At 47.7% G+C, this 20,575-nt stretch overlaps 1 protein-coding gene across 5 annotated transcripts in view; it reads right to left on the bottom strand.

Annotated features, from left to right (window-relative positions):
* The window catches only part of atp11c (ATPase phospholipid transporting 11C), a 65,015-nt gene extending 44,973 nt beyond the window's left edge, over positions 1–20,042 (bottom strand). For all 5 annotated transcript variants that reach the window (XM_048230838.1, XM_048230840.1, XM_048230841.1 and 2 more), the window contains exons 1-2: positions 19,527–20,042; positions 3,834–3,953 (exon numbers count right to left, since the gene is read on the bottom strand). In XM_048230838.1, coding sequence (XP_048086795.1) covers positions 3,834–3,953; positions 19,527–19,553 — 147 coding nt within the window. In that variant the 5' untranslated portion in view covers positions 19,554–20,042. The remainder of the gene's footprint in view (positions 1–3,833; positions 3,954–19,526) is intronic.
* Between the last annotated feature and the right edge of the window lie 533 nt (positions 20,043–20,575).

Genomic DNA, 20,575 nt, shown 5'->3' with positions numbered 1-20,575 from the left:
AAAGTCTCAAATGCAGACTAAATGCAAAGTCACACTCAGCACAGAGACTCACTGAAAGCACGGCAGTACCAACTGACTTGGTCTCAGTCATCAAACCTTTTTATCTTTGTGAGCTGGCTATGGCTGCACACCCCATGACCAGACATTTGATTATTTAGGGAGAATGGTCATAGTGCCAACCAAAGTTAATCAAGATCTTTGTGCAAATTGGACTTTAAAACAGGACAAAATTTAAACAGCAGCCCCTAGTAAAATATTTGTCTCCATTTCTTTCTTGGACTTTATGATCTCAGTGCATGTTGAGGTCTACAGAATGCACCATGTGGCAATGTACCATTACAAAGCAGCAGATATTATGCTTTTAAGAAGACCTAGTTATTCCTCCTCTCTTAACCTTCCAATCTTAGGCCAAAATCTTTATATCCCGGTGTTTGCCTTTAAGACACCTCTGTGCTACACTACTCAACCTTCTTTACTTCCTTTCTTTAAAAGCCTGTGCAGCCCCCAACTCCATCCCCAGCTCCCCTACTCTCCTGCCCCAGTGGGGGAGATTTAAGGGGGCCCATCAGGCTCAGGAGACAGATTGAATGGCCCTACACGCCTGCACCTTAATAGCTACCATGTACTGTATTTCAGCAGCTGCCCAACCCCGTTGACAAATCACGGGCCACCATTGGTGCAGAGACAAGCAGCACTGAAGTGGTGGTGGGGATCTGATGGAGAGCCGGACTGGGGGGGTGGAGAAATTTATAAGAATTCCTGAGAGGATAGATGAGGAGGAGGAGGAGGAGGGGGAGGAGGAGGAGGAGGAGGAGGAGGAGGAGAATGGGTCCTTGTGTGTAAAAGAGGGGGAGGCAGGGGGTGAGAGAAAGATGAGGACTCTGAGTGAGACAGACAGCAAGAGGAAGAGGGGCTTTTGCCTTCCTTTCTGTAATAGATGTTCAGTGCTTTGGCAATATTGTGATGCAATATTGTGACACAGTCAAGCCAATAAAGCTCATTTGGATTTGGATTTGAACTTGAACTCAGAAAGCGAAAAACCCAGAGAGCGCTCCAGAGAGATAAGACAGATCATGACAGAGAATGAGCCAGTGCTGACTGGCCAGTCTGGTCCAGGGCCGGTGGGGTGATGCAGCCCAAGCTGAAGAGTCTCTTCACACCTGGAGGAACATGTGGCAGAGCACTAGGGCGACTGCAGAATGTGCCGGAGAAACGAGCTAAAGACACGCTGGCTATGTTCCCAGCCACGATGAACTATTCTAGGACTCAACCTTCCGCGGTTGCTTCAATGAGATAGTGTTTCATAAACACAATATATTGTGAGCTGATGAAAACAGAGTGTCAGAAAAAGTGCTTTAGAGGGAGAAGTAATGTGCCCGGTGGCCCGGTCCACATGTGGGCCGGTGACCTCCGGGATTTTTTTAATTTATTTTTTTAAGTTATTTAGCCTATTTGCGGCCCGTCATGTAGACCTAGGCTTAGCCTATAAATGCAGTTGCATCCATTTGGATTGGGGGGTGACAGGTCAATCATTTTGGCCTCTTCATGACTGGTTCAGTTTGTGTTACGATCAAGCCCCCTGCCCCACCCCCCTCAAGTGGGGATTTGTCCAAGCAGCCGCTTGATTTGTGGGGAAATATAGCCTACGAGGTCCATGCATGGTAGCCTAGGCTATACAAGTGCCCTCCGCTGGCTGGTGTTCACATCATCGCAGTTTAACCGTAAACAGCAATCAGAGGTGTCTAATTTTATTCCATAAATATATTGTTTTTATAGACGTAAGTTGCACGCGCTACGAAGAGCTTCCATTTACTGGTTTGTCTGTCAACATAAAAAAAACTCCGGGTACATACAATTTTCGCACAACTTGGTGGAAAAGTGTAGCACAGGTTAAAGAAAACCTATTCATGTTTGGACTCAAAAGGAACTTCAAAGTATTTCCCATATAGTAGCCTTTTAGCTCACAACGACAGTGAAAGTGGAACTTGGAAAGTGGAAGTCTCTCCACCGAGTGTTACATTAGATGCACAATCAATCGCGAGTCGATGCACGTAAAAAGTATCAACTGGTAGGTTAGTAACGAAGGTAGCCTAATTTTGCAAAATGTGATGACTGCACACAAACTCGGGCAAGCTTAAGCCTAGCTCAGTCATTATGTTGTACCACATCACCCTCCATTAGAAGTGCAATGAGCTGCATTGAGCATAATAAACTGCATTTAGAATTCCAAATCCATATTTCCAGATATTTTGGTAAAAGTAACTTAAAAGTAATACAATAGTAGTGTAATGCCTTACAATTCAGACGGTAATATTATAATGTAATGAATTACTTTGAAATGACAGTAATAAGTAGTACATAATATATTACGATTTTGAAGTAACTTGCCCAACACTGATTCCACATGTCACTGCTTGACTAAATGAAAAATATAGGCTACTGAACATGCATGGAGATAGCCATAGTTGACAGAAATTACGATACTGATTATATAATAACCTATAGGTCCAAATCTAAATGTTTGGGTTCAGTTTATGAAGTGTTGCTACAGCATGATACTGTGTGTTTGTTATTTATGGGGGGGAATTTGGTATCGGTGGGCTTGTGTGTGTGTGTGTGTGTGTGTGTGGGGGGTCGTCGGTCCAGTAGTGGGCCGGTCCAGGAGAAAATTGCCAGGGCCGAATTTTGTTCCCAGTCCGACCCTGGTACCAACCCAAATATAACCTGTTCAAAAGTTTCTTAGAAGGCATCACAAAATGGCTCGAGGTTGATCAAGATGATGACAAAGAAGAGGATCAGGACGATATTGTTAAGCCTCAAGATAGCGCATCTCAAATAGCGCACAGTGTCACACATAGCTGCAAAGCAACAAGCGCTCTCAGTTGCGCGTCACGAGAATCTTTCGCTCATCTAAAGGCCGAAGCTTGAAATCGGTGGCCACTGAAGCTGATGCTGTAACGTTGTGCAAAGAGCTTAAAAGAGCTTTTGGGAGGCTTTCGTTTGCACAAATGGATAAGTAACAGCAGAACAGTCCTAATGTCCATCCCACAAGCAGCCGGAGCAAAGGAGGTCAAAGACCTTGACTTGGAATCCAGTGATCTTCCTACAGAAAGAACTCTTGGCATACAATGGCACATAGAAATTGACAACCTCACTTTCGCAGTGAGCCTGAAACATCAGCCTTATATAACTGTAGCTCGACTTACCTGTGCATGTAAACATACTGACTGACTGAAATAATTTCTTATAAAAAAAGACTGAAATGTTTTGACTAAAACTGACTAAGACTAAGATAGCTTTAGTTTTCTTTTGACTAAAACTAGACTAAAATGAAGAGACTTTTAGTTGACAAAAACTTGACTAACAAAAATGATATTTGAATGACTAAATATGACAAAGACTAAAAAGGACATTTCGTCACAAGACTAAGACTAAATTAAAAATAGGTGACAAAATTAACACTATTAGAACAGATGGAGTTAAAATTGCACACCTGTGCCAATTAGTGGCATATAGGTAGAGAAAGGAGGAATCCTTGTGTAGTTGGTTTTGGAACTCAATGTTGGAAGTGAATGGACGCCAGCAGGCATTTGGTTTTCAATTGTATTTGTTACTTGTCAGTTTATTTAGTTTTTGAGTTTATTTATCGAGACGAACGAAATGGTATACTGGAATAAAACGAACGAACTATCTATTGAAACCCCCGAGGCGTCCGAAGTGACTTACTGGAAGGCACTACAGAAATAGTTGCCAATTAACTTAACAGTCAACAACTAATCAATTAATTGTTGCATCCCTAACACGCACGCACATAGATGCTTAAGTATTCTTACCTTGGAAGACACAATCCTGTTGTCACAGAATTTTGGGGGGATAAAGGCCTCGGTGGGCGGACACTGCCGGTGTCCCACATAGATGGTCCTGCTGTCCACCCTCTTCTCATCCCCTCCACACTGCACACAGAGAGAGAGAGAGAGAGAGAGAGAGAGAGAGAGAGAGAGAGAGAGAGAGAGAGAGAGAGAGAGAGAGAGAGAGAGAGAGAGAGAGAGAGAGAGAGAGAGAGATTGAATATCACTCGTTTATTCAACCAGCAACTGTTTACATTGCTGCATCCTTAAAACCCTTTTATGGAAACATGTAATAAACATTATATACACACCATTTTTCATCCTGAACTTAGAAAGAAAACAAAAGGACAAGAGAGAGGGACAGAGAGAGACGGAGAAATGGAAAAGGTGAGTGAGAACAGGGAAAGAGAGGGCATACAGCAGAAACACAGAAAGAGAGAGAGGGAGAGGAAGAGTTGAAGAGTTGTCTGTCAGCACATCACTGAAGCGGCAGCTGCCATCACAGTATCATGTGGGAGGCCCCACGTCTCCTGAGCAGCCGGTGGGCGCGTAAACACGTCTCCAGAATGGAAGAGATGCGAGCGCTGGGGACCAACAAACACCCAAACCCATTTAGGCAGAGCCCTCTCCTACCCATGTATGGGCATCGCCTGCATCCACAGCCGACCACTGGCCAACCTACAGAGGACCAACTCATTTCAGGTTTTTCCCCAGCCCACAGCCCACAGCCACAAGGCACCGCTCTGATGCTCCGTTCTCCTCACTGCCGGGATGACAAATGTCTTTAAAGTGCACCAAGTTAAAGACTAAGAGAAATAAAAAAAATACACCGACTCATGAAATATGAAAAACATCCCACGGGCCACAAATCTGAAAGGGCCGAGGCCGGGGGAATAGGATGCCAGCGGCTGAAAAATGAGCGCAGGATAAAAACAAAGAGATGGGGGGAAAAAGCCGCCTCATCATTTGGAATAATAGGTTTAGTGAGAGGTGCTTGCCAGAGAATGATGAAACTTGCTCAAGACGCCGAGAGCCAACGCAATCCCTTGAGCGTTACAGAGAGAGAGAGAGGGGGGGGCGTAGAGTGCCGCTATGGGGTGTGTGTGTGTGTGTGTGTGTGAGACAAAAGGTCAGCAAAGCCACGATGGCCAGGCAAAAGTTCTGAATGGGCTAGGGGGTTTCAGTGGCAGGTGCAGCACCACTGATGATTAGCTGGTTATAAAGTGAAGGGGGAGGCAAAGAGGCAGAGAGAGAGCAAGAGAGTGAAGGAGGGAAGGAGCTGTAAGATTTATGGACCCCTTTATCTTCTCCTGATACAGAGCCTGGAGGAAGAGAGCATACACAAACCGCCACACACACACACACACACACACACACACACACACACACACACACACACACACACACACACACACACCATGTCACATAAACAGAGCCATCCCATTTAGTCACATCTGTTTTTAAGTAGATGACACATGTTTGTATTCATACGTAAGGCAGTTCTTCATGTGTGAGTGTGTGTGTGTGTGTGTGTGTGTGTGTGTGTATGCATGCAGGCATGTGGGCACGTGATTCTCTGAGTGCGAGGCGGATGGTAGTAGACACATTCCACAGCCCTAAAAGGGCCTCCAGGGAGTGTGTGTGTAGTGTGTATGTGTGTGTGTATATGTGTGTGTGTGTGTATATGTGAGGGAGGATGAGGACTAGCATGCCAAGGCAAGACAGTGGGCGCTGCCAGTGACTCAGCGTCTCAGAATAGGAAGTCTTCCCTGAAGCCAGGCGGACTGCAGGGGAAGCTGCCGTGGGGTCAGCTGCCAGCCTGCCCAGCCACCAAGCCATCGGCATTGTGCAGCTGTCCAACTACCCCCTCTTCCTCCCCGGCCCAGCGGAAATGATGCGTCAGTAAGAGCAGAGATTCCTCTCAGCTCACACACACACACACCTCTCTTGCTTCCTTCCTCCAGATAGGGGAAAGACCACTTCCTTCCCCCACCTTGCCTCCTGTCTCTTCCTATCTGTGGACTGAGCCGAGGTGAGCCATGGGAGGCGAGAGCTATTAGCGGCCGTGTTAATAATTCAGCAGCCGTGGGGGAAGAGATCCGGTGTGGCGGCCACTCCGCAGCACCCCATGCGCCGTTCCCACAGTCAGCGCCTGGTCACTGAGTTCCACATTCGCTGAGGAAGGCACAGAGGAGGGGTCCGTCACGACACGGCCCCATAAACTGCATAGATTTCCTCCGGCCACTCCAGCCGTCTCCGAGTGGTTCCGAGGGCCTCTGCCACCTGCGGGTCGAGTGAGTGGCTCATGGTCGAGCGCTGCCAGATAACTGGCTAATCAGATTCACCTCTCACATGCCTGAGATTACTCCAGCCTAATCGCCGCAGAGCAGATTAGGCTGCCTCGGATCTCGCGGGGTATGCAGCATTAGCCAAGAGCGGGCCTTATCCGCGCCATTTATCCGCCTCCGTCTTAGAGTGCCGAGAGCAGCGTGATGGTGGCTGAGGGCAGCGACATTAGAAGGTTCCGGAGGGAAGGGCAATGTGCTGCTCGCGTCTCGGCTGACTAGTAGGGTTGTGGTGTGTAGTGCACTGTGTACTGAGCCTGCTGCCCACTTGGACACTGCCGGCAAGAAAGGCCGGATGGACAAGCAGGAAGGCTGGGGGAGGTGTAAAGAGAGGAGAGGAAGGATGGAAGGATGGAACAAGGAGGGAGGGAGGGAGAGAGAGAGTGACAGAGAGCAAACAGAAGGGGCTCTAGTTTTAAGCCATGACCACACCAAAGATATCTACAAAAACTGTCTGGGCTGCACTGCACTTTAGGAAAGACTTTTAATACTTTGGGAGATAAGGCACCGCCCACCATTACGGGAATATGGAGGGATGAGGGGTGTTTGCCAAAGGGTGGGAGAGGGTTCAACACACAAACCACACCATATCCTCCATTTCGCATTGCGCAATCATTTTGGGCTTAGTCCTCCCTCTTACCGCGCTCATATAACCTGCTGACTAAGGTCAAGTGAGGCCCAGACACAGCACGTGAAGCCGTACAAAGGCAACCAATGAGCTTGTTTGGGAACATGAGAGCAGCCTGCCTCTGTCAGCACTTTGGACCCCATCAGATCTGCGTAATGTGGTTATGTTGATTCATCAGTGCAGTGCTGAACATCCAGTTTAGTAAATCCTAACATACTAATAATCAAGACAGCAACATTTATCTTGTATGGTATGCAGTTAATGCGGTCTGTCCAGATAAACCTGTAGAGATGTGTCCAAGCTGTGTCTGGTGGAGATACAGCAGGAAGCCTTAGGCATACTGAACTGCACCAAAGAGGCAAAGCAGGAAAATAAAAAAGTACACCACCTTTGCTTGAGCATATCTGGCTGAAGCTCCCAGGCTACAGGAGAGTCGGTTCACTGCAGAGTTGGCACTCTCAAAGACATGGACACTCTGCCCAGAGCACACCTCAAACGAGGATGCCAAACCCAAGAGTGGACTGCGGTCACTTCAGGGGGTCCTTTAAAACCCAGTATTTGCTGTTGTGGCACTGTAAGCAAACAAGCCAACAAAGGAGCGACCCTGTGTCCAGTCTGGCTGACGGACTGAACTCTACCTTACTCTGTCACCCCCCCCTCTCTCTCTGGGAGTCATTAACCGCAAGGTCTACGTTCCAACAACAACAACCTCAAGGTTAGCATCTGCCTATGGTAAACACGAGTAGGCACTGGCCCAAACCCACAGCCACAAAGCAGCAGAGGCCTTTCCAAGGTACTGCGCTTACTGAAGCCACGCACCTGTGCTCCAAAACAGACACGGCTATGGAGGAGAGCGGGGCGAGTAAAAGTCCCCAAAAGAGCAAGAAACAGACCATTAGAGGTAGGAAGTGCTGGAGCGCAAGCCGGCCCAAGAGAATTGTAGCCACGCTGGGAGATCATTGATTTAGAGGGAAATGCAGTGTTAAATGTAATGAGGGTCAGAAGGCAGGGCCCGCAGCACCCCTGACGTGATCACAATACTCATTTCTCAACCGGCACCCTCAGCCCTCCGGAGCAGGCAACCCAGCACTATTGCAGGGAGAAGTATGATGGAACTGATGGAATTATCTCCGCCTCAGTGTCACTTGTCTCGCTACTGAACAAAACCCAAACAAAAATATTCAAAGGATTTCCAAAGGAAGGATGCGTATGCCAGGAATGATGCGAGGGCAAATTGTGCCTGAGTGGAGGGACATTAGCCACAGTACAAACAAAGACAAGGGAGAAATCAATACCACAAACATGCTTTTCCTCAACGGACAAACTCTTTTTAGTAGAGGTGCTCACCAGTAAACAAGCCATTACAGAATTAAATAAACCAGGTCACTGCAATATTAGATTAGCCTTTATATTTAATCAGTGTTAGCATTACATTATGTTACATTACAGGTAACACTGCAACACGGAGAACAACACCCGCTGTGTGAGTCCATCCTGCACAGGAAACAATGAGTGGTATTAAGCACCAGCCAAATGCCGGGCGGACTGGCATCAGCTCAGGTGCTACCACAGGCCAAGCGTCTCTCTCCGCTCCCCAGAGCCTGGTGACATCACAATGTCCTGTCTGTGACCGTCGACTATGACAGCCACTCAAGCACTTGGCATTAATGCTTAACGAGGTCTCACAGACAGACTCTGATTGTGTTGGGTTACAAAGATCAGCAGAGCGACGAGCCGGAGGCCCTAGATATGCGGACCTGTGTCCGACCAGGTTACTGACTAAACACACCTTAGTAGTTTAGCTACAGTGAGACTACAAAATGGCATCCTGCATGGGCAGAAATTTAAGTCATTAACAATGAGCAATGAAAACAGACCGAACAAAGAGGTTGAAAGATCATTTTCCGTTTAGCATTGTGTCCTTCGCTATATAGCACAGCTCTATACCTCAAAACGTCTTTTTTTTGTGCAGTGGCAAATAGTGAAATATTGTCAGGTGCTGCATCAGTTACTCTCACAGGACCCTCAAATAACCAAAAAGAGTCTTGCTCCGAATGCTCTGTGCTGGAAACGGGTCTTCCTGTTGCAACAGCCCTGAATGAGTAATGAATTGTGACAAAACAATGTTCTGCCAGAAGCCTTTTTTTCCATCCATGCACTGTGCAGAAATACACGCTTTTAAGATGAAGTGTCTTTATTCCTTTGACTATGATTGATAACATCCCATGGCAAGCTATACGAAGGGAATGGATTGTGATCTTTCATCGACGTTGCACTTGGTTTGGCATGCCAGCCGGCAAGACTCACTTTGTCACACTTGTCATCACTTCAGTGACTCTACTAAATTGCGCTTGGTCAGGAAACGTGACAGGAGAGAGCCACAAACATATGTCCAAACTTTGATTGGCAAATGGGCTGCTTGGATGCAATGTCACCAGTGTAGTTTAGAGCTCAACTTTGGACGGCTGACAAACCCAGCAAGGCAAAAATGGCCAAGAGGAGATCTGGTCTGTGATGTGTTGTAGCTGGGTAAGGGCTACAACCAAGCTTAACAATCAAGCTAAATTAGCCCTGTTGAGAATACAGAGATAAAGGCAACTGTGGACTGCTGGCTATTAAGTGTGATTCACAGCTTGTTACAGTGCCACTATGCTGCTGGGCAGAAAGTGATAAGTTCCTTTTCGTTCTTGAACATTTTGCTGCTGCTCAGGCCTTTAAAAACACAGACTTTTGTTTAGTGAGACTAATTAATTTTAGGTTGAGATAATTATACGCAATCCCATTAGCAGTTACTTTTGACTCAAACTATGCATCTTGCAACTTTATATTGCAGTAATAATGTGGCTGACTAAAATACAGCCATTATACAAAATGCAGTTACAAATGACCACCTCTTTTCAGTAAAGCGGACATTTTTCACTGAAGTAAGCCTTATTACCCAGGGTTAATTGTGCTTTGACATGTGTGTTAGCTTTGCTTCAGAGGGAAATGGGCCTGGGTGAGTGCGGAGGGGCTTTCCTGCACAGTGTGCACATCCCTGCTCTACGATCTTCTTCCTGGAGAGCTGGTTAAGGCCACTTAGTGAACCACCTCAAGCTCCAGACAGCCTATTGAGTTTGGACAGGTCATCATCGCAGTCTCTGTCCGTCACGCACGCTCCAAGCTCAGACTCATCTCCTGGGCAGCCACATGCTCTGAGGAGCTGATCTGAGCCTGGTCCACGGTCAAAGTGCTGCTCTGTGTTGCTGCTTCAGGAGAAGGGCAGGTGATGGAGCCTCCTCCTAGCCCTGCAAAACACTGCTAACAGGGCCCTGCAAGTCAAGCGCACAACCAGGCTGCCAAGCTGAGCATGTCCCTGACTTACACCACACAGTCAAATGCTCATATGCACACACACAGACACACAGTCTTGTGACAGGCGCTTATCAATGCTCACAGAAGTCAGTGCTAAAAGGGTCCAAGCGTCAAAGTTAAAGTGACAAGATGGCAAGGCAGGAGGGAGACGTGCGAGTGGAGCGGGCGAGGAGGGGAAGCCGAGTGGAATGGAGGGGACAATGAGCTCCTGAGCGCAGCTCAAAGTGGACGTCAACTGCCATCACTCGGCTGAGGCCTGATGGCTGGCTGGCTGGCTGGCTGGGAGATCTGCTCTACGGCAGATGGCCGAGCAGGACAGCATGATCGCTCTTAAAGGCAAAAAGAGAAGGGCAGAAGGGTGGGGATCGTGGCCTTCACCTCACTTTGCATTCTTATTTCCCTTATGCAACGGAGCTGCGCCTGAGTGATCACCACACCCAGGGATGTACTGGCCACCAAGAAAGAAGCATGTGCGTAAAGCTTGCACTGGCAAAAAGAGTTATTGTAAGATTTTGAGGACAAAATAACTTCAATCAGAGCAGTGACTATGACAACCTCCAGTGAAAGAAAATGTTTGGCTCCAAAATGCTGCATGTGCTCTTAAACACCATTACCTTACCTGATGTTACTTTCTGTGTCCTTCAACTTAGGACAAAGTCGACTCATGGGAGCTCATCAAGATAAATCTGAATAGGACAGCTGGACATACTTAGGACCATAAAAACGTAAAATAAAATGATGGAATATGTTGTGGAGTTTAACACGACACCCCATTTCCCAAATGCAATAGTTCTGACACTGAGACAGAAGTTTCCTCAGATTTATTGAATTACCTTCCTCCTATGGTGCCCACACCAACCTATCAAAGATAGGCTATTGGAAGGGGCCACACAACTCTGGTCATTATTTACCCACTAAACCCAACTGAGCTAACTTTGTTTACAAAACAGAAAAGCTAGAGAGGAGGTCAGGGGACAAACAAACATTGACGGATGTGCCATGACCTCAGTTTTCTAACTATAGTCAACTATTAATGTCAACTAGGAAAACTCAAGCCAAAGAAAAGGGAAACACAAAATGTGTCACTTCACACATTGAGACTACTTTAGGGGCAAATTATTTGGGTACAAATTCATGCTCACACAGTTACCTGATGTAGAACAAGGTAACATAATGACAAATGACAAGGACACAATTGCTGTTTGAAGTGGTGGACAGGGAGTGTGTGTTGGCCAGTTCTCACTATAGTACCAACTGAAACAGAGTTACACGTATTTAGCAACACAGTGCTGCTCTCTCAAAGCACAAGTATATTTCAGAAATGAAGGACACTGGTCTGCATTGGGCCTGTGGCCAACACAAGGCTTGGGAAACAGGACCACAACATGTGGGAGTGCGGACTAAATATCCTCTCCTAGGTCATCTATGCTACCACAGAACCACAGTGTACGAGCAGTTTTGGACTAAAAACAGCCAGGCTACATTGTTAAAGTAAAAAATAGCTCTCCGTATGCACTAAAAGTGGATACAAGCCCTGCTCAGGGACAGGGAAAGTCCTCTGACGGTTACCGTAGGTATCTGCCCTCCAGCAGAATTCCAGCACAAGACTGTCTCTTTGTAAGCTGAAATCATGCATCAACACTGTCCCCTATTTGCAGCAAGAACGAGTAAGCAAAGTGCATGGGTGTGTGTGTGGGAATGTTGGATGATGAGACCATCCCCAGCCACGGCTGTCTCACAATGCTAGATTGTGGACTCTATCTATGTAGTCCTTTATTCTCCCTTCCATCACTGGGCCACAGAACAGGGTGGCACAGGCAGCGTATTAATAGCAGCCCCGCAACTTCAACTGAGGACTGGCTGTGAGACGCTGATGCTCAATATATGAGACACAGAGTGTGGGTTGGTGTGTGTAGAGCTTAGAGAATGGTATTGTTTGAGGTACGCAGCTGCAGCAGCAGCAGTTGCGAGCGTACATGGCGTGCTCTCAGCCTGGCCTACATTTGACAGCAGTCTCCCTGGACACTCTGAGAATGGAAAACTCATCCCCACCATGCCAGGAGGATGGGGAGCAGGGCAGAGCAGAGTGGAGAGGAGAGGAGAGGAGAGGGGTAGGGGTAGAGGTAGGGTGAGGCGGGGGTGGGCCAAGGGTGGTGGTGGTGTCAGCCTGGCGCAGCCTAGCGCAGTGGAACGCACCACAGATAAGACATGGCAGCCGAGGCGGAGGGTTTTCTCCTCCGGTCCTGTCTCATCCCTCCATGCACCCGCAGAGCAGATTCTAAGAGGGTCTCCAGACGGCTGGATGAATGCGATTCGGAGGCTTGTCTACGCTGGTGGGTGGTAATTCAGTGACACCACTCAGGCTGTTCCCTGTACCAGCAGCTCCAGATGGTTACGTTATCCAGGGCAAACGTGCAGTAGGCAAAAAAAGACAAGAAAAAGGTGGAAGTGAAATAGGCATGTTTTTGAGCAAACTAACGTGCAGACAACACATCCTCTACAAACAACTTTGAAAAAAAAAAAAAAAAAAAATGCTGAGTTGCATGAACAAAAGGGGAAGTTTGTCTTCAAGACAAGTCATTCGACAAAAGAATGGCAAAGTTCAGAGCCGTGTCCTTCACCATCACCCACTGCAACCCACTGTGTGCCTGACACACTACTGCGTACTATAATCTTGGAACGCGCCTGGAAGTAGAACTCGTTTCCATTTTACAGCGGTCACCCACAGGACAATAAAAGGGGTCCTGACAGAGTCAGCATATTTGTACTTTAGTCAATGTTTCAGGTTTATGGCTGTTTGAAGTGGTTCTTTATTGGGCCAATTATCCCAGTATGTTTTTTTCTGAAGGGCAGGTCAGCGTGGTCAGTAACACGCAGGGAGTCTTCTCACTTCTCCAGGCGTCTCGCTGCAGCAGAAGCCTGAAAGCATTCGGAGCAGGCCCACAGACACCCGGGCCTGTAATCTATAATTAAAGAGAGAATGTGTGCTGGAAGAGTGAGTCGCTGCTGGGGAGAAGGAGCAGGAGGAGGAGGAGGAGGAGGAGGAAGAGGAGGATCCGCTGGCCGGGGTGCGATGGCTCGGGAAGCAGGCTGGGGGTATTAACACCCAGGCGCTAGCCCAGGTGCTGCTGAGCCCTTCCTCGTGTGTGTGTGTGTGTGTGTGTGTGTGTGTGTGACTAAACTCATCTGCACGCATACACAGCAGCTTTCATCATGCACAGAGTGAGGAAAAGAGAGGGAGGGAGGGATAGTGAAAGAGAGAGGGAGAGGCTGAGAGAGAGAGAGAGGGAGAGGCTGAGAGACTGAACGAAAGTGAGTGATATCCGATACGGAGCAAGATTATTTGCATCTAAATGCTGACAGGCTTTAAAAGAGAGACCGAGATAGAGAGAGAGAGCACGTGAGAGAGAGAGAGAGAGAGAGAGAGAGAGAGAGAGAGAGAGAGAGAGAGAGAGAGAGAGAGAGAGAGAGAGAGAGAGAGAGAGAGAGAGAGAGAGAGAGAGAGAGAGAGAGAGAGAGAGAGAGAAGATATTCTGCATCTCAGCTCCAGTGCTTCTGCTGTCATTATCTTCTTTTTTTTCCTAATAATGCAGCAGGCCATGCTGACTGTAATTACCATTCAATTAATTATCCCCAGCCTTGCATTCTAAGGGAAGAGCTCCCACTTTCCTCCACAACAAAACAATCAATGATTCAGCCCAGAGTTCCATCCCTCCGCACTCCCCACCTCTCTTCTCCTCCCCCCTCTCCCCCAGGTCCTGGGCCCATGTGCTGAGTGAGAGGACAGGGGCAAGGCAGCCTCTGCTTCCCTTCCATCTCCTGGTTAGTCGTGACTAGAACACACGGCGCTCATCTCACCTCCAGGGCCTCAGAGGCTGCGCCATGCCAAGTCTGCCTGCTGTTTGGGGGAGGCAATCAGCCCATCCTGTTATTTAACAACCATGTGCGAGAGTGTGGAAGAGGCAGAAGGGATCTAAGGCTTGTGTGTGTGTGCTTGTGTGTGTGTGTGTGTGAGAGAGAGAGAGAGAGAGTGTGTGTGATAGACACACAGGGAGAGAGAGAAAGAGAGAGGAAGAGAGAGAAGCTCAAGGACAAGATCTAACTGGCTCCGACACGGTTGTGCTGGAGAGCCTGGATTGATGTGTGGCAGCGGTAGCGAAAACCAGATCCCTGATCGCAAACCGTCTCGCTCATACCTTCCCTCTCGCTCTACACTCATGAACACCCACACCCCCACACACACACCCCCACACACGACTTCCTTCATACCCCTGCGAGTGCTCTCTGTGGGCCGTGCTGGGAGCGGGAGCACGGGATGAGGAAGCTCTGGACGAGGCTTTATAAATATATGGATGACAGGAATGCATCTTAAGTGGCGCAACCCAGGCGACGATACGCTGGCAGGAGAGGAGGTGCGTTGTGAGGAGAATTTAAAATAAATGAGGGCACTGAATTATTTAGTGGTACAAACTGTGAATTCAGCCTGGCTTTTAGACAGAAATGGGGGGGTCTGAAGAAAAAAAGCAACGTGGGGTCCCGACTCGCACCTTCCCCCACCAATCTCCACCCCTGAGCTGGGCCCATCAGCCCCTGAAAGCCTGTCCATTATTTGTGGTGGAGAGTGCTGGAGGGCCTACAACAGGTAGTGAATCCATATGCACTTCCATTACCTCTTTGCACCATCTCAGTGCACCCACCACCCCCAACACATCCCTTGTTTTATCCTTCTCTCTCTCTCTCTCTCTCTCTCAATGTATTTGTAATCCCACTGCGGTGCAGATGAGTTCGGGTGGGTTTTTCATTACGGGGACTCGGGGGGGTGCAGCAGTGTGTGCAAGAGAGTGAGGGAGCCGAACTGTGTGCTTGCCAGAGACAGAGAAAGGAGGAGAGAGAGAGAGAAAGAGGGAGAGAGAGAGAATGAGGGAGAGAGAGAAAGAGGGGGAGAGAGAGAAAGGGGGGAGAGAGAAAGAGGGGAGAGAGAGGGAGAGAGAGAAAGAGGGGGAGAGAGAGAGAGAGAGAGAGAAGTCAAGAGTAAGCACTTCTGTCTGCCAGCCCGATCGGGGGGGACAAGACAAATGGCGGCAAAACGGAGCGCAGCTCTAATCAATACGCGGCTCTCCTGATGAAACCGCTGGCCATAAATCAGTGGCCGGCCCCGGCAGGCAGCCTGGAGGCAGAGGGGTCCCGTGCGGACGCTGGCCTCCCCGTGCCCCCGCGGCCTGCGCCGTGCCGAGATGGAGACAGCTGTCCGTCTCCATATGCCCGTCATCCCTCTCGCACGGTTCCCCACAACAAGTGCCCTGCCCGAGACAGGACCTCTACCGAGGACACAAGCCAAGTTCCGCAGAACAGGCCTTACAGAGAGCACACCAACTTCCACTTTCAATTCATCTGGGTCTGGGTGTGTGTGTGTCTGTACGTATATGACTGAAAGTGTAGGAAGCAGAAGAATTGGACGTTGCTTGAGGCTTCACAGAAGCAGAAGAGGGGTCAAGTCAAGAACTCGCTGCCTGAACAGCAGTAAGAAATAGGAAAGAAGTGCTCCACCCCCCACCTCTTCCTCCACCCCCCACCTCTTCCTCCACCCCATGCTGGATGATGGTTGCAGAGAGTCTGTTGGCATGAGGGGCCCTGCGGCTGTAGATAATGCTGATGGTCTGACTTGTGCACTCTGCAACACCACCCAAACGCCCCCGAAGGGCCCAGTTAGCTGCTGAGCCGGTTAGCTGCTCCTTCATCTGCATGGGCGTGAAGAGCCAGTGGCTCACACGCTAACTACAGCCAGGCTGCTTGGCCACATATTTGGACTTAAGCACAGACTATTTACAAAAGCACATAATTGGAACCATATTGGCAAGAGCTGCAAGCTTCGGGGAGAGTAGACTCGAATCCTGTGTGTGTTGATGGCACTACGGAATCAAGCAGCGTTTCTTAGTGAAGCCCGTATCATAAATGGGCTGTGCTGAAAGTGAAACCACAAAATGTGATGTGACGCACAAGCTGACAATCCCGGAATCATAAACACATCCAAATTCCAAACGAGTCTCTGTGGGACAAGATATTAGGGTGGGTGTTATGAGGGTGTTGCAAGCATCTAAGAGTGGGAATGGGAAAATGCCTGCCAAGTGTGTGTGTGTGACTGTGTGTGTATCGGTGTCGCATGGTCTGCAGTTAAGGGCATGTATTTGTCAATAGACCTGAGCGGCAGGTTTCCCTTCCTCAAACACATTTGTGTCACTAAGATTGTTTGACATGGACCCCTCACCACTCTCACCACATCCACCCAGCCTGGTTTGCCAGCCATCCGGTCTGAGTAGAGGAGACACGTCTCAGCACACCGGGGAATGAGGAGCGGCACGGGGGCCGATGAGCAGCAGAGTGGAACAGGCTGTGGCTTGTCGTCTTGGCCTCGGGGCAGACAGCCATTGGTCGTGGACACTACGCTCCCTGGCCCTCGGGGCACAAAGTGGCCAGCGCTGAGCTCTCCGCCCAGAGAGCGGCAGGGAGGGCTCAATCACACATCAAACACGAGCCACGTAGCCCGGCATTTATTTTGGCACGAGCCAGTTAGCTAACACAGGCGCATGGTGAACCAAGGCTCCTCTGCCTTCAGATCTCCACAGGGGAGCACTTCAAAAGACTGCAGTGCTACCAGAAGCTCCCTGAGAGAACATCACAGCTCCATCCCAAAACACTTTTGGACCACTTATGCTCTCTCACTCACATATACCTAAAGTAACAAAAAAAGCTATTTGTGTAGGCAGTGTTAGAGTATCTCAGATTTTGAAAGCACAAAGGGTGGCTGAAATAAATTCAGCACCGCCATAAAACAATTTACAGAGCTTCTCCTAAAGACTAAAGGTTATATAGTTTGCCGTGGACAGAAAAGTACATATTTAGAACAATGGTGGTAACAGTAGGAAAGTAAACATGACAGCAGGCCACTGTACAGGGAGAGCGACTACCAACACCACATGAACTTCCTTATTTGTCTGCTTGTGTTCGGCTCCATAACTAGAATAGAAACACCACCTGGAATGTGACAAGCCTGGGGGAAAGGCTTTTTTCCTGGTGTCCACACAGGGGTCAGACAGTTTCTGGGGAGGAGAGTGGAGGGTGGGGCAAGCGCCATAGAAACTGCATCCGATCACACTTCCTCTACCCCTTGTCTGCTCCCCCAGCCGTGTGCTGCCTTCAGGGGCAGGGAGGGGGAGGGGGCAGGTGGGTAACATCAAAGGCGCCCTCCGTGATTTGGCATTCCTGTCAGGGCATTCCAAGCTCTGGAAGCCTCCCTGCACAGTGTCGTGACGACGCCACTCTCCCAAAGCCATCTTTAACGAGTTTCTCAAGCCTGTGTAGGTTTCAGCTGCTCGGCCACTGTAACTAGGAGTCAAGTGAGGCAAATGATTCCTCTTCAGAGCGCCATTAGAGCAGAGCTTGACTCTCTTGCGCAGCACTGCCTCCAGAGACCTGGCCGTGCAGCAGAGGCAGTGCCTCATCTATGCTTGGCCCAAATGCATGGGGAGGGGACTACAATGTGCATCAATAACAATAAACCTGTTAGACCCCCATACGGCTTATTTATGCCTCATAGAAAAACCGGGAAAATAAATAAATAAAAAGACAGTGGAATGTGTCGCACTGGAGGGATAGGATATGCCGAGCTAGCGATTTTAACGGGTCAGACAGAATAATTATCCTATGGCTTTTTTTCCCCCTACTCTTTTACTGCTGGTATCTATACTGCTCACGTTGAAGCTCCCACAGGATTTGGCCTGATAGCGCCAACAGGTTATTGTAGGATAATGCTATAAAGAGGCTGTAAAAATGGCCTGATGCAAAAAACGGAAGTGTAATATACAGTGTGTGTGTGTGTGTGTGTGTGTGTGTGTGTGTATGTGCATTTGTGTATGTATGTGTATTTGTGTGTGTGTGTGTGTGTGTGTGTGTCTCTGCCACTCAGGGCAGGCAGAGCTCCAGGCCCTGGCCCTTCATCGCTAACTATCAATTGCAAATTTACTGTGCCCTATAAAGTCTGTAATGAGCCGAATGAGAATTATGGATCAGATTCTCTCCACTAACAATAACAGAGGGGATAGAGTCAGCAGCCTGAGGCACTTTAATTGCTGTTAGTGAAGGGTGGGACTATTTCAAAATGACCAATTGAGGACTGCAAAGAAGTATGAAACAAGCAGGGTGAGCAAGACATTTGACAGTTACATTAAGAGCATTATATACTGCTCAGTATATTGCCTATTTTGCAACAGAGAAGTTGTCAAAACATGCAGAGAAAAAAATAAGATCAAGATAGTACATTAGACACTTCCAACATTCAACACATCAGACCAGCCTGAATTTCAAACTTACAAATACAGCTACACTAGAGGTACATATTATTCGCATCAGTTAATTATTAACATGATTTTTCAGATGCAGCTCTGCACAAGTGTAAATGAAATGCATTCAACATCACTGAAAAGCACTCTGACTCTGTCTTTTATAGTACAGATACCTTATGTCAGAGGTGAAATGTAAACAGACCAATCAGCACAAGCAACAGAGCTCCACTCTGAAGCATAAAATATCACCTACTCTTGAAGAAAGTTCACTCCTGTAGTGAATGCTACAATTCTGAAAGGCATTAGCGAATTAATTATTGGATTCAAGCAACCCACTCCAGAAACTCAGCTCTTAGAACTGTTATTATTTGATTAGCTGGCCATCTAATTCCTTAATTTGTCAAGGTCCATTAAAATGCACTCACTAATGGCTGTGGCTGTTTCCCTGCATGAGCGGAGAAAACGTCAACTCCAACAAAACTCAAAACTTCATACAATTAAGATATGGGTTGGACACCAAAGGCGGCTCCATTTTTAAATTGGCAACGTGTGCCTCATACAAATTTGGCCAAAATGAGTACAGTGTAGCAAGCTAGCTCGCTAACGTTCGCTACCAGGAAGTTAGCCATATGACTGAGAAACTGGAGCAACGATAACTGTTTTTTTTATGTCTGGAGTGAACCTTGTGATTATCAGGTACAACCACACATTTCTAAACATAGTCTACACACGCGCGCGTTTTCACGCGTAATTATGGGTTTTCTTACATTCCACAATAGGCTGCCCATATGTTTAGGCTACTAAAAGGTGATGTGTTAAGTATCGGTAGCCTATGGTGTTCATTGATTCTTTCTTATTAGCTATTCAGCAAGGAGCGAGGACGCGTCTTGCTGTCTTTCAGCGGGCAGTTAAGACGCCTTAGCTCGCTAGCAAGATCAGATGGTGAGTGTGCGAAGTAACATGGCACGCCGAGAGAGTATCTATCAATCTACCGCCAAGAGTAAATACATACCAATCGGTTCAGTCGTCTTCGTAGCATATTGCAGTTTCTCGTCTTCTTTGGTTTGGGAAGACAGTAGGGAATTGCAGTTCCTTTTGTTTCGGCCAACTAAACACACGAGCTTTAAACGATGAGTAACTTTACATGAATGACGGCGATTTAGCTTGCTATCTATTTTCTATCCAATTCGTCCTAGCTACGTGGAATGTCGCAGTGTTGCTACATTGTTTCCATTTTCTTGGCAGTCTTTCTCCCCTAACCATTCGCATTCTCCTTTCTAAGTGTTTTCCGCGTTGCGGCGTGCGGGGCTAGTCTTGCTTCCCCGTGTGTGGGGATGCTCTTTTCAGCGGCATCTTCTACTATGCCCTGTTGCTGTGCTTCTTCTAAATGATTCGTCGCATGCGCGTCTCTTCACTGAACCGGTCGCCTTAAAATTAAACCGATAGGCAAAAAGTAAGTCCAATATCGGGTCATCCACAGTCTTATCGCTTCCACCACCGCCCCCACATCTCACTTGCGCCCTGTCAAACAAATTTTACTCCAGCTTCAAGAGTAGGGTGTCCCTACATTCACATACCCCGCCCCTTGAAGGTGCGGTAACATCGCAGTGTTCACTGGGAGATGAAGTCTTGTAAGAAAGAAACCCTTGGAATAAATATTACAGATAACCATTTTTAACAGTTTCAGTCTTGAGAACAATTTTGATCAGTAGCCTAGACTAATCCTTAGTTAGGCTGTAGTCTATGTGAAATCGTCTATACCAAAGTATGGTATTAAATTGGCATTTTCTAATTCAACTGACTCTTCACACAGTATTGATGTTGCAAACTAAACTATTTGGACATATTCAACCATATTTAGACACTCATTGAAACAATTTCATTAGCTTTGTCTTTGTTCTTATGGAATTAGAATGCCTATACCAACATCAGATATCTTACCATTTAAGAAAAATAATGGCTATTGTTATGTAAGCATATCATGATAATAATCCTGCATGCCTTGAATTTGAACATTAATAAGCACAGTAGTCTATGGTGTTCCAGTCTATTTGTACCATT

Source organism: Alosa alosa, chromosome 21 (genome assembly GCF_017589495.1).
Source record: "Alosa alosa isolate M-15738 ecotype Scorff River chromosome 21, AALO_Geno_1.1, whole genome shotgun sequence".
NCBI classification, from domain to species: Eukaryota; Metazoa; Chordata; class Actinopteri; order Clupeiformes; family Clupeidae; genus Alosa; species Alosa alosa.
The sequence above is the reverse complement of the archived record's forward strand: the minus strand, read 5'-3'. Positions and strand labels throughout refer to the sequence as shown.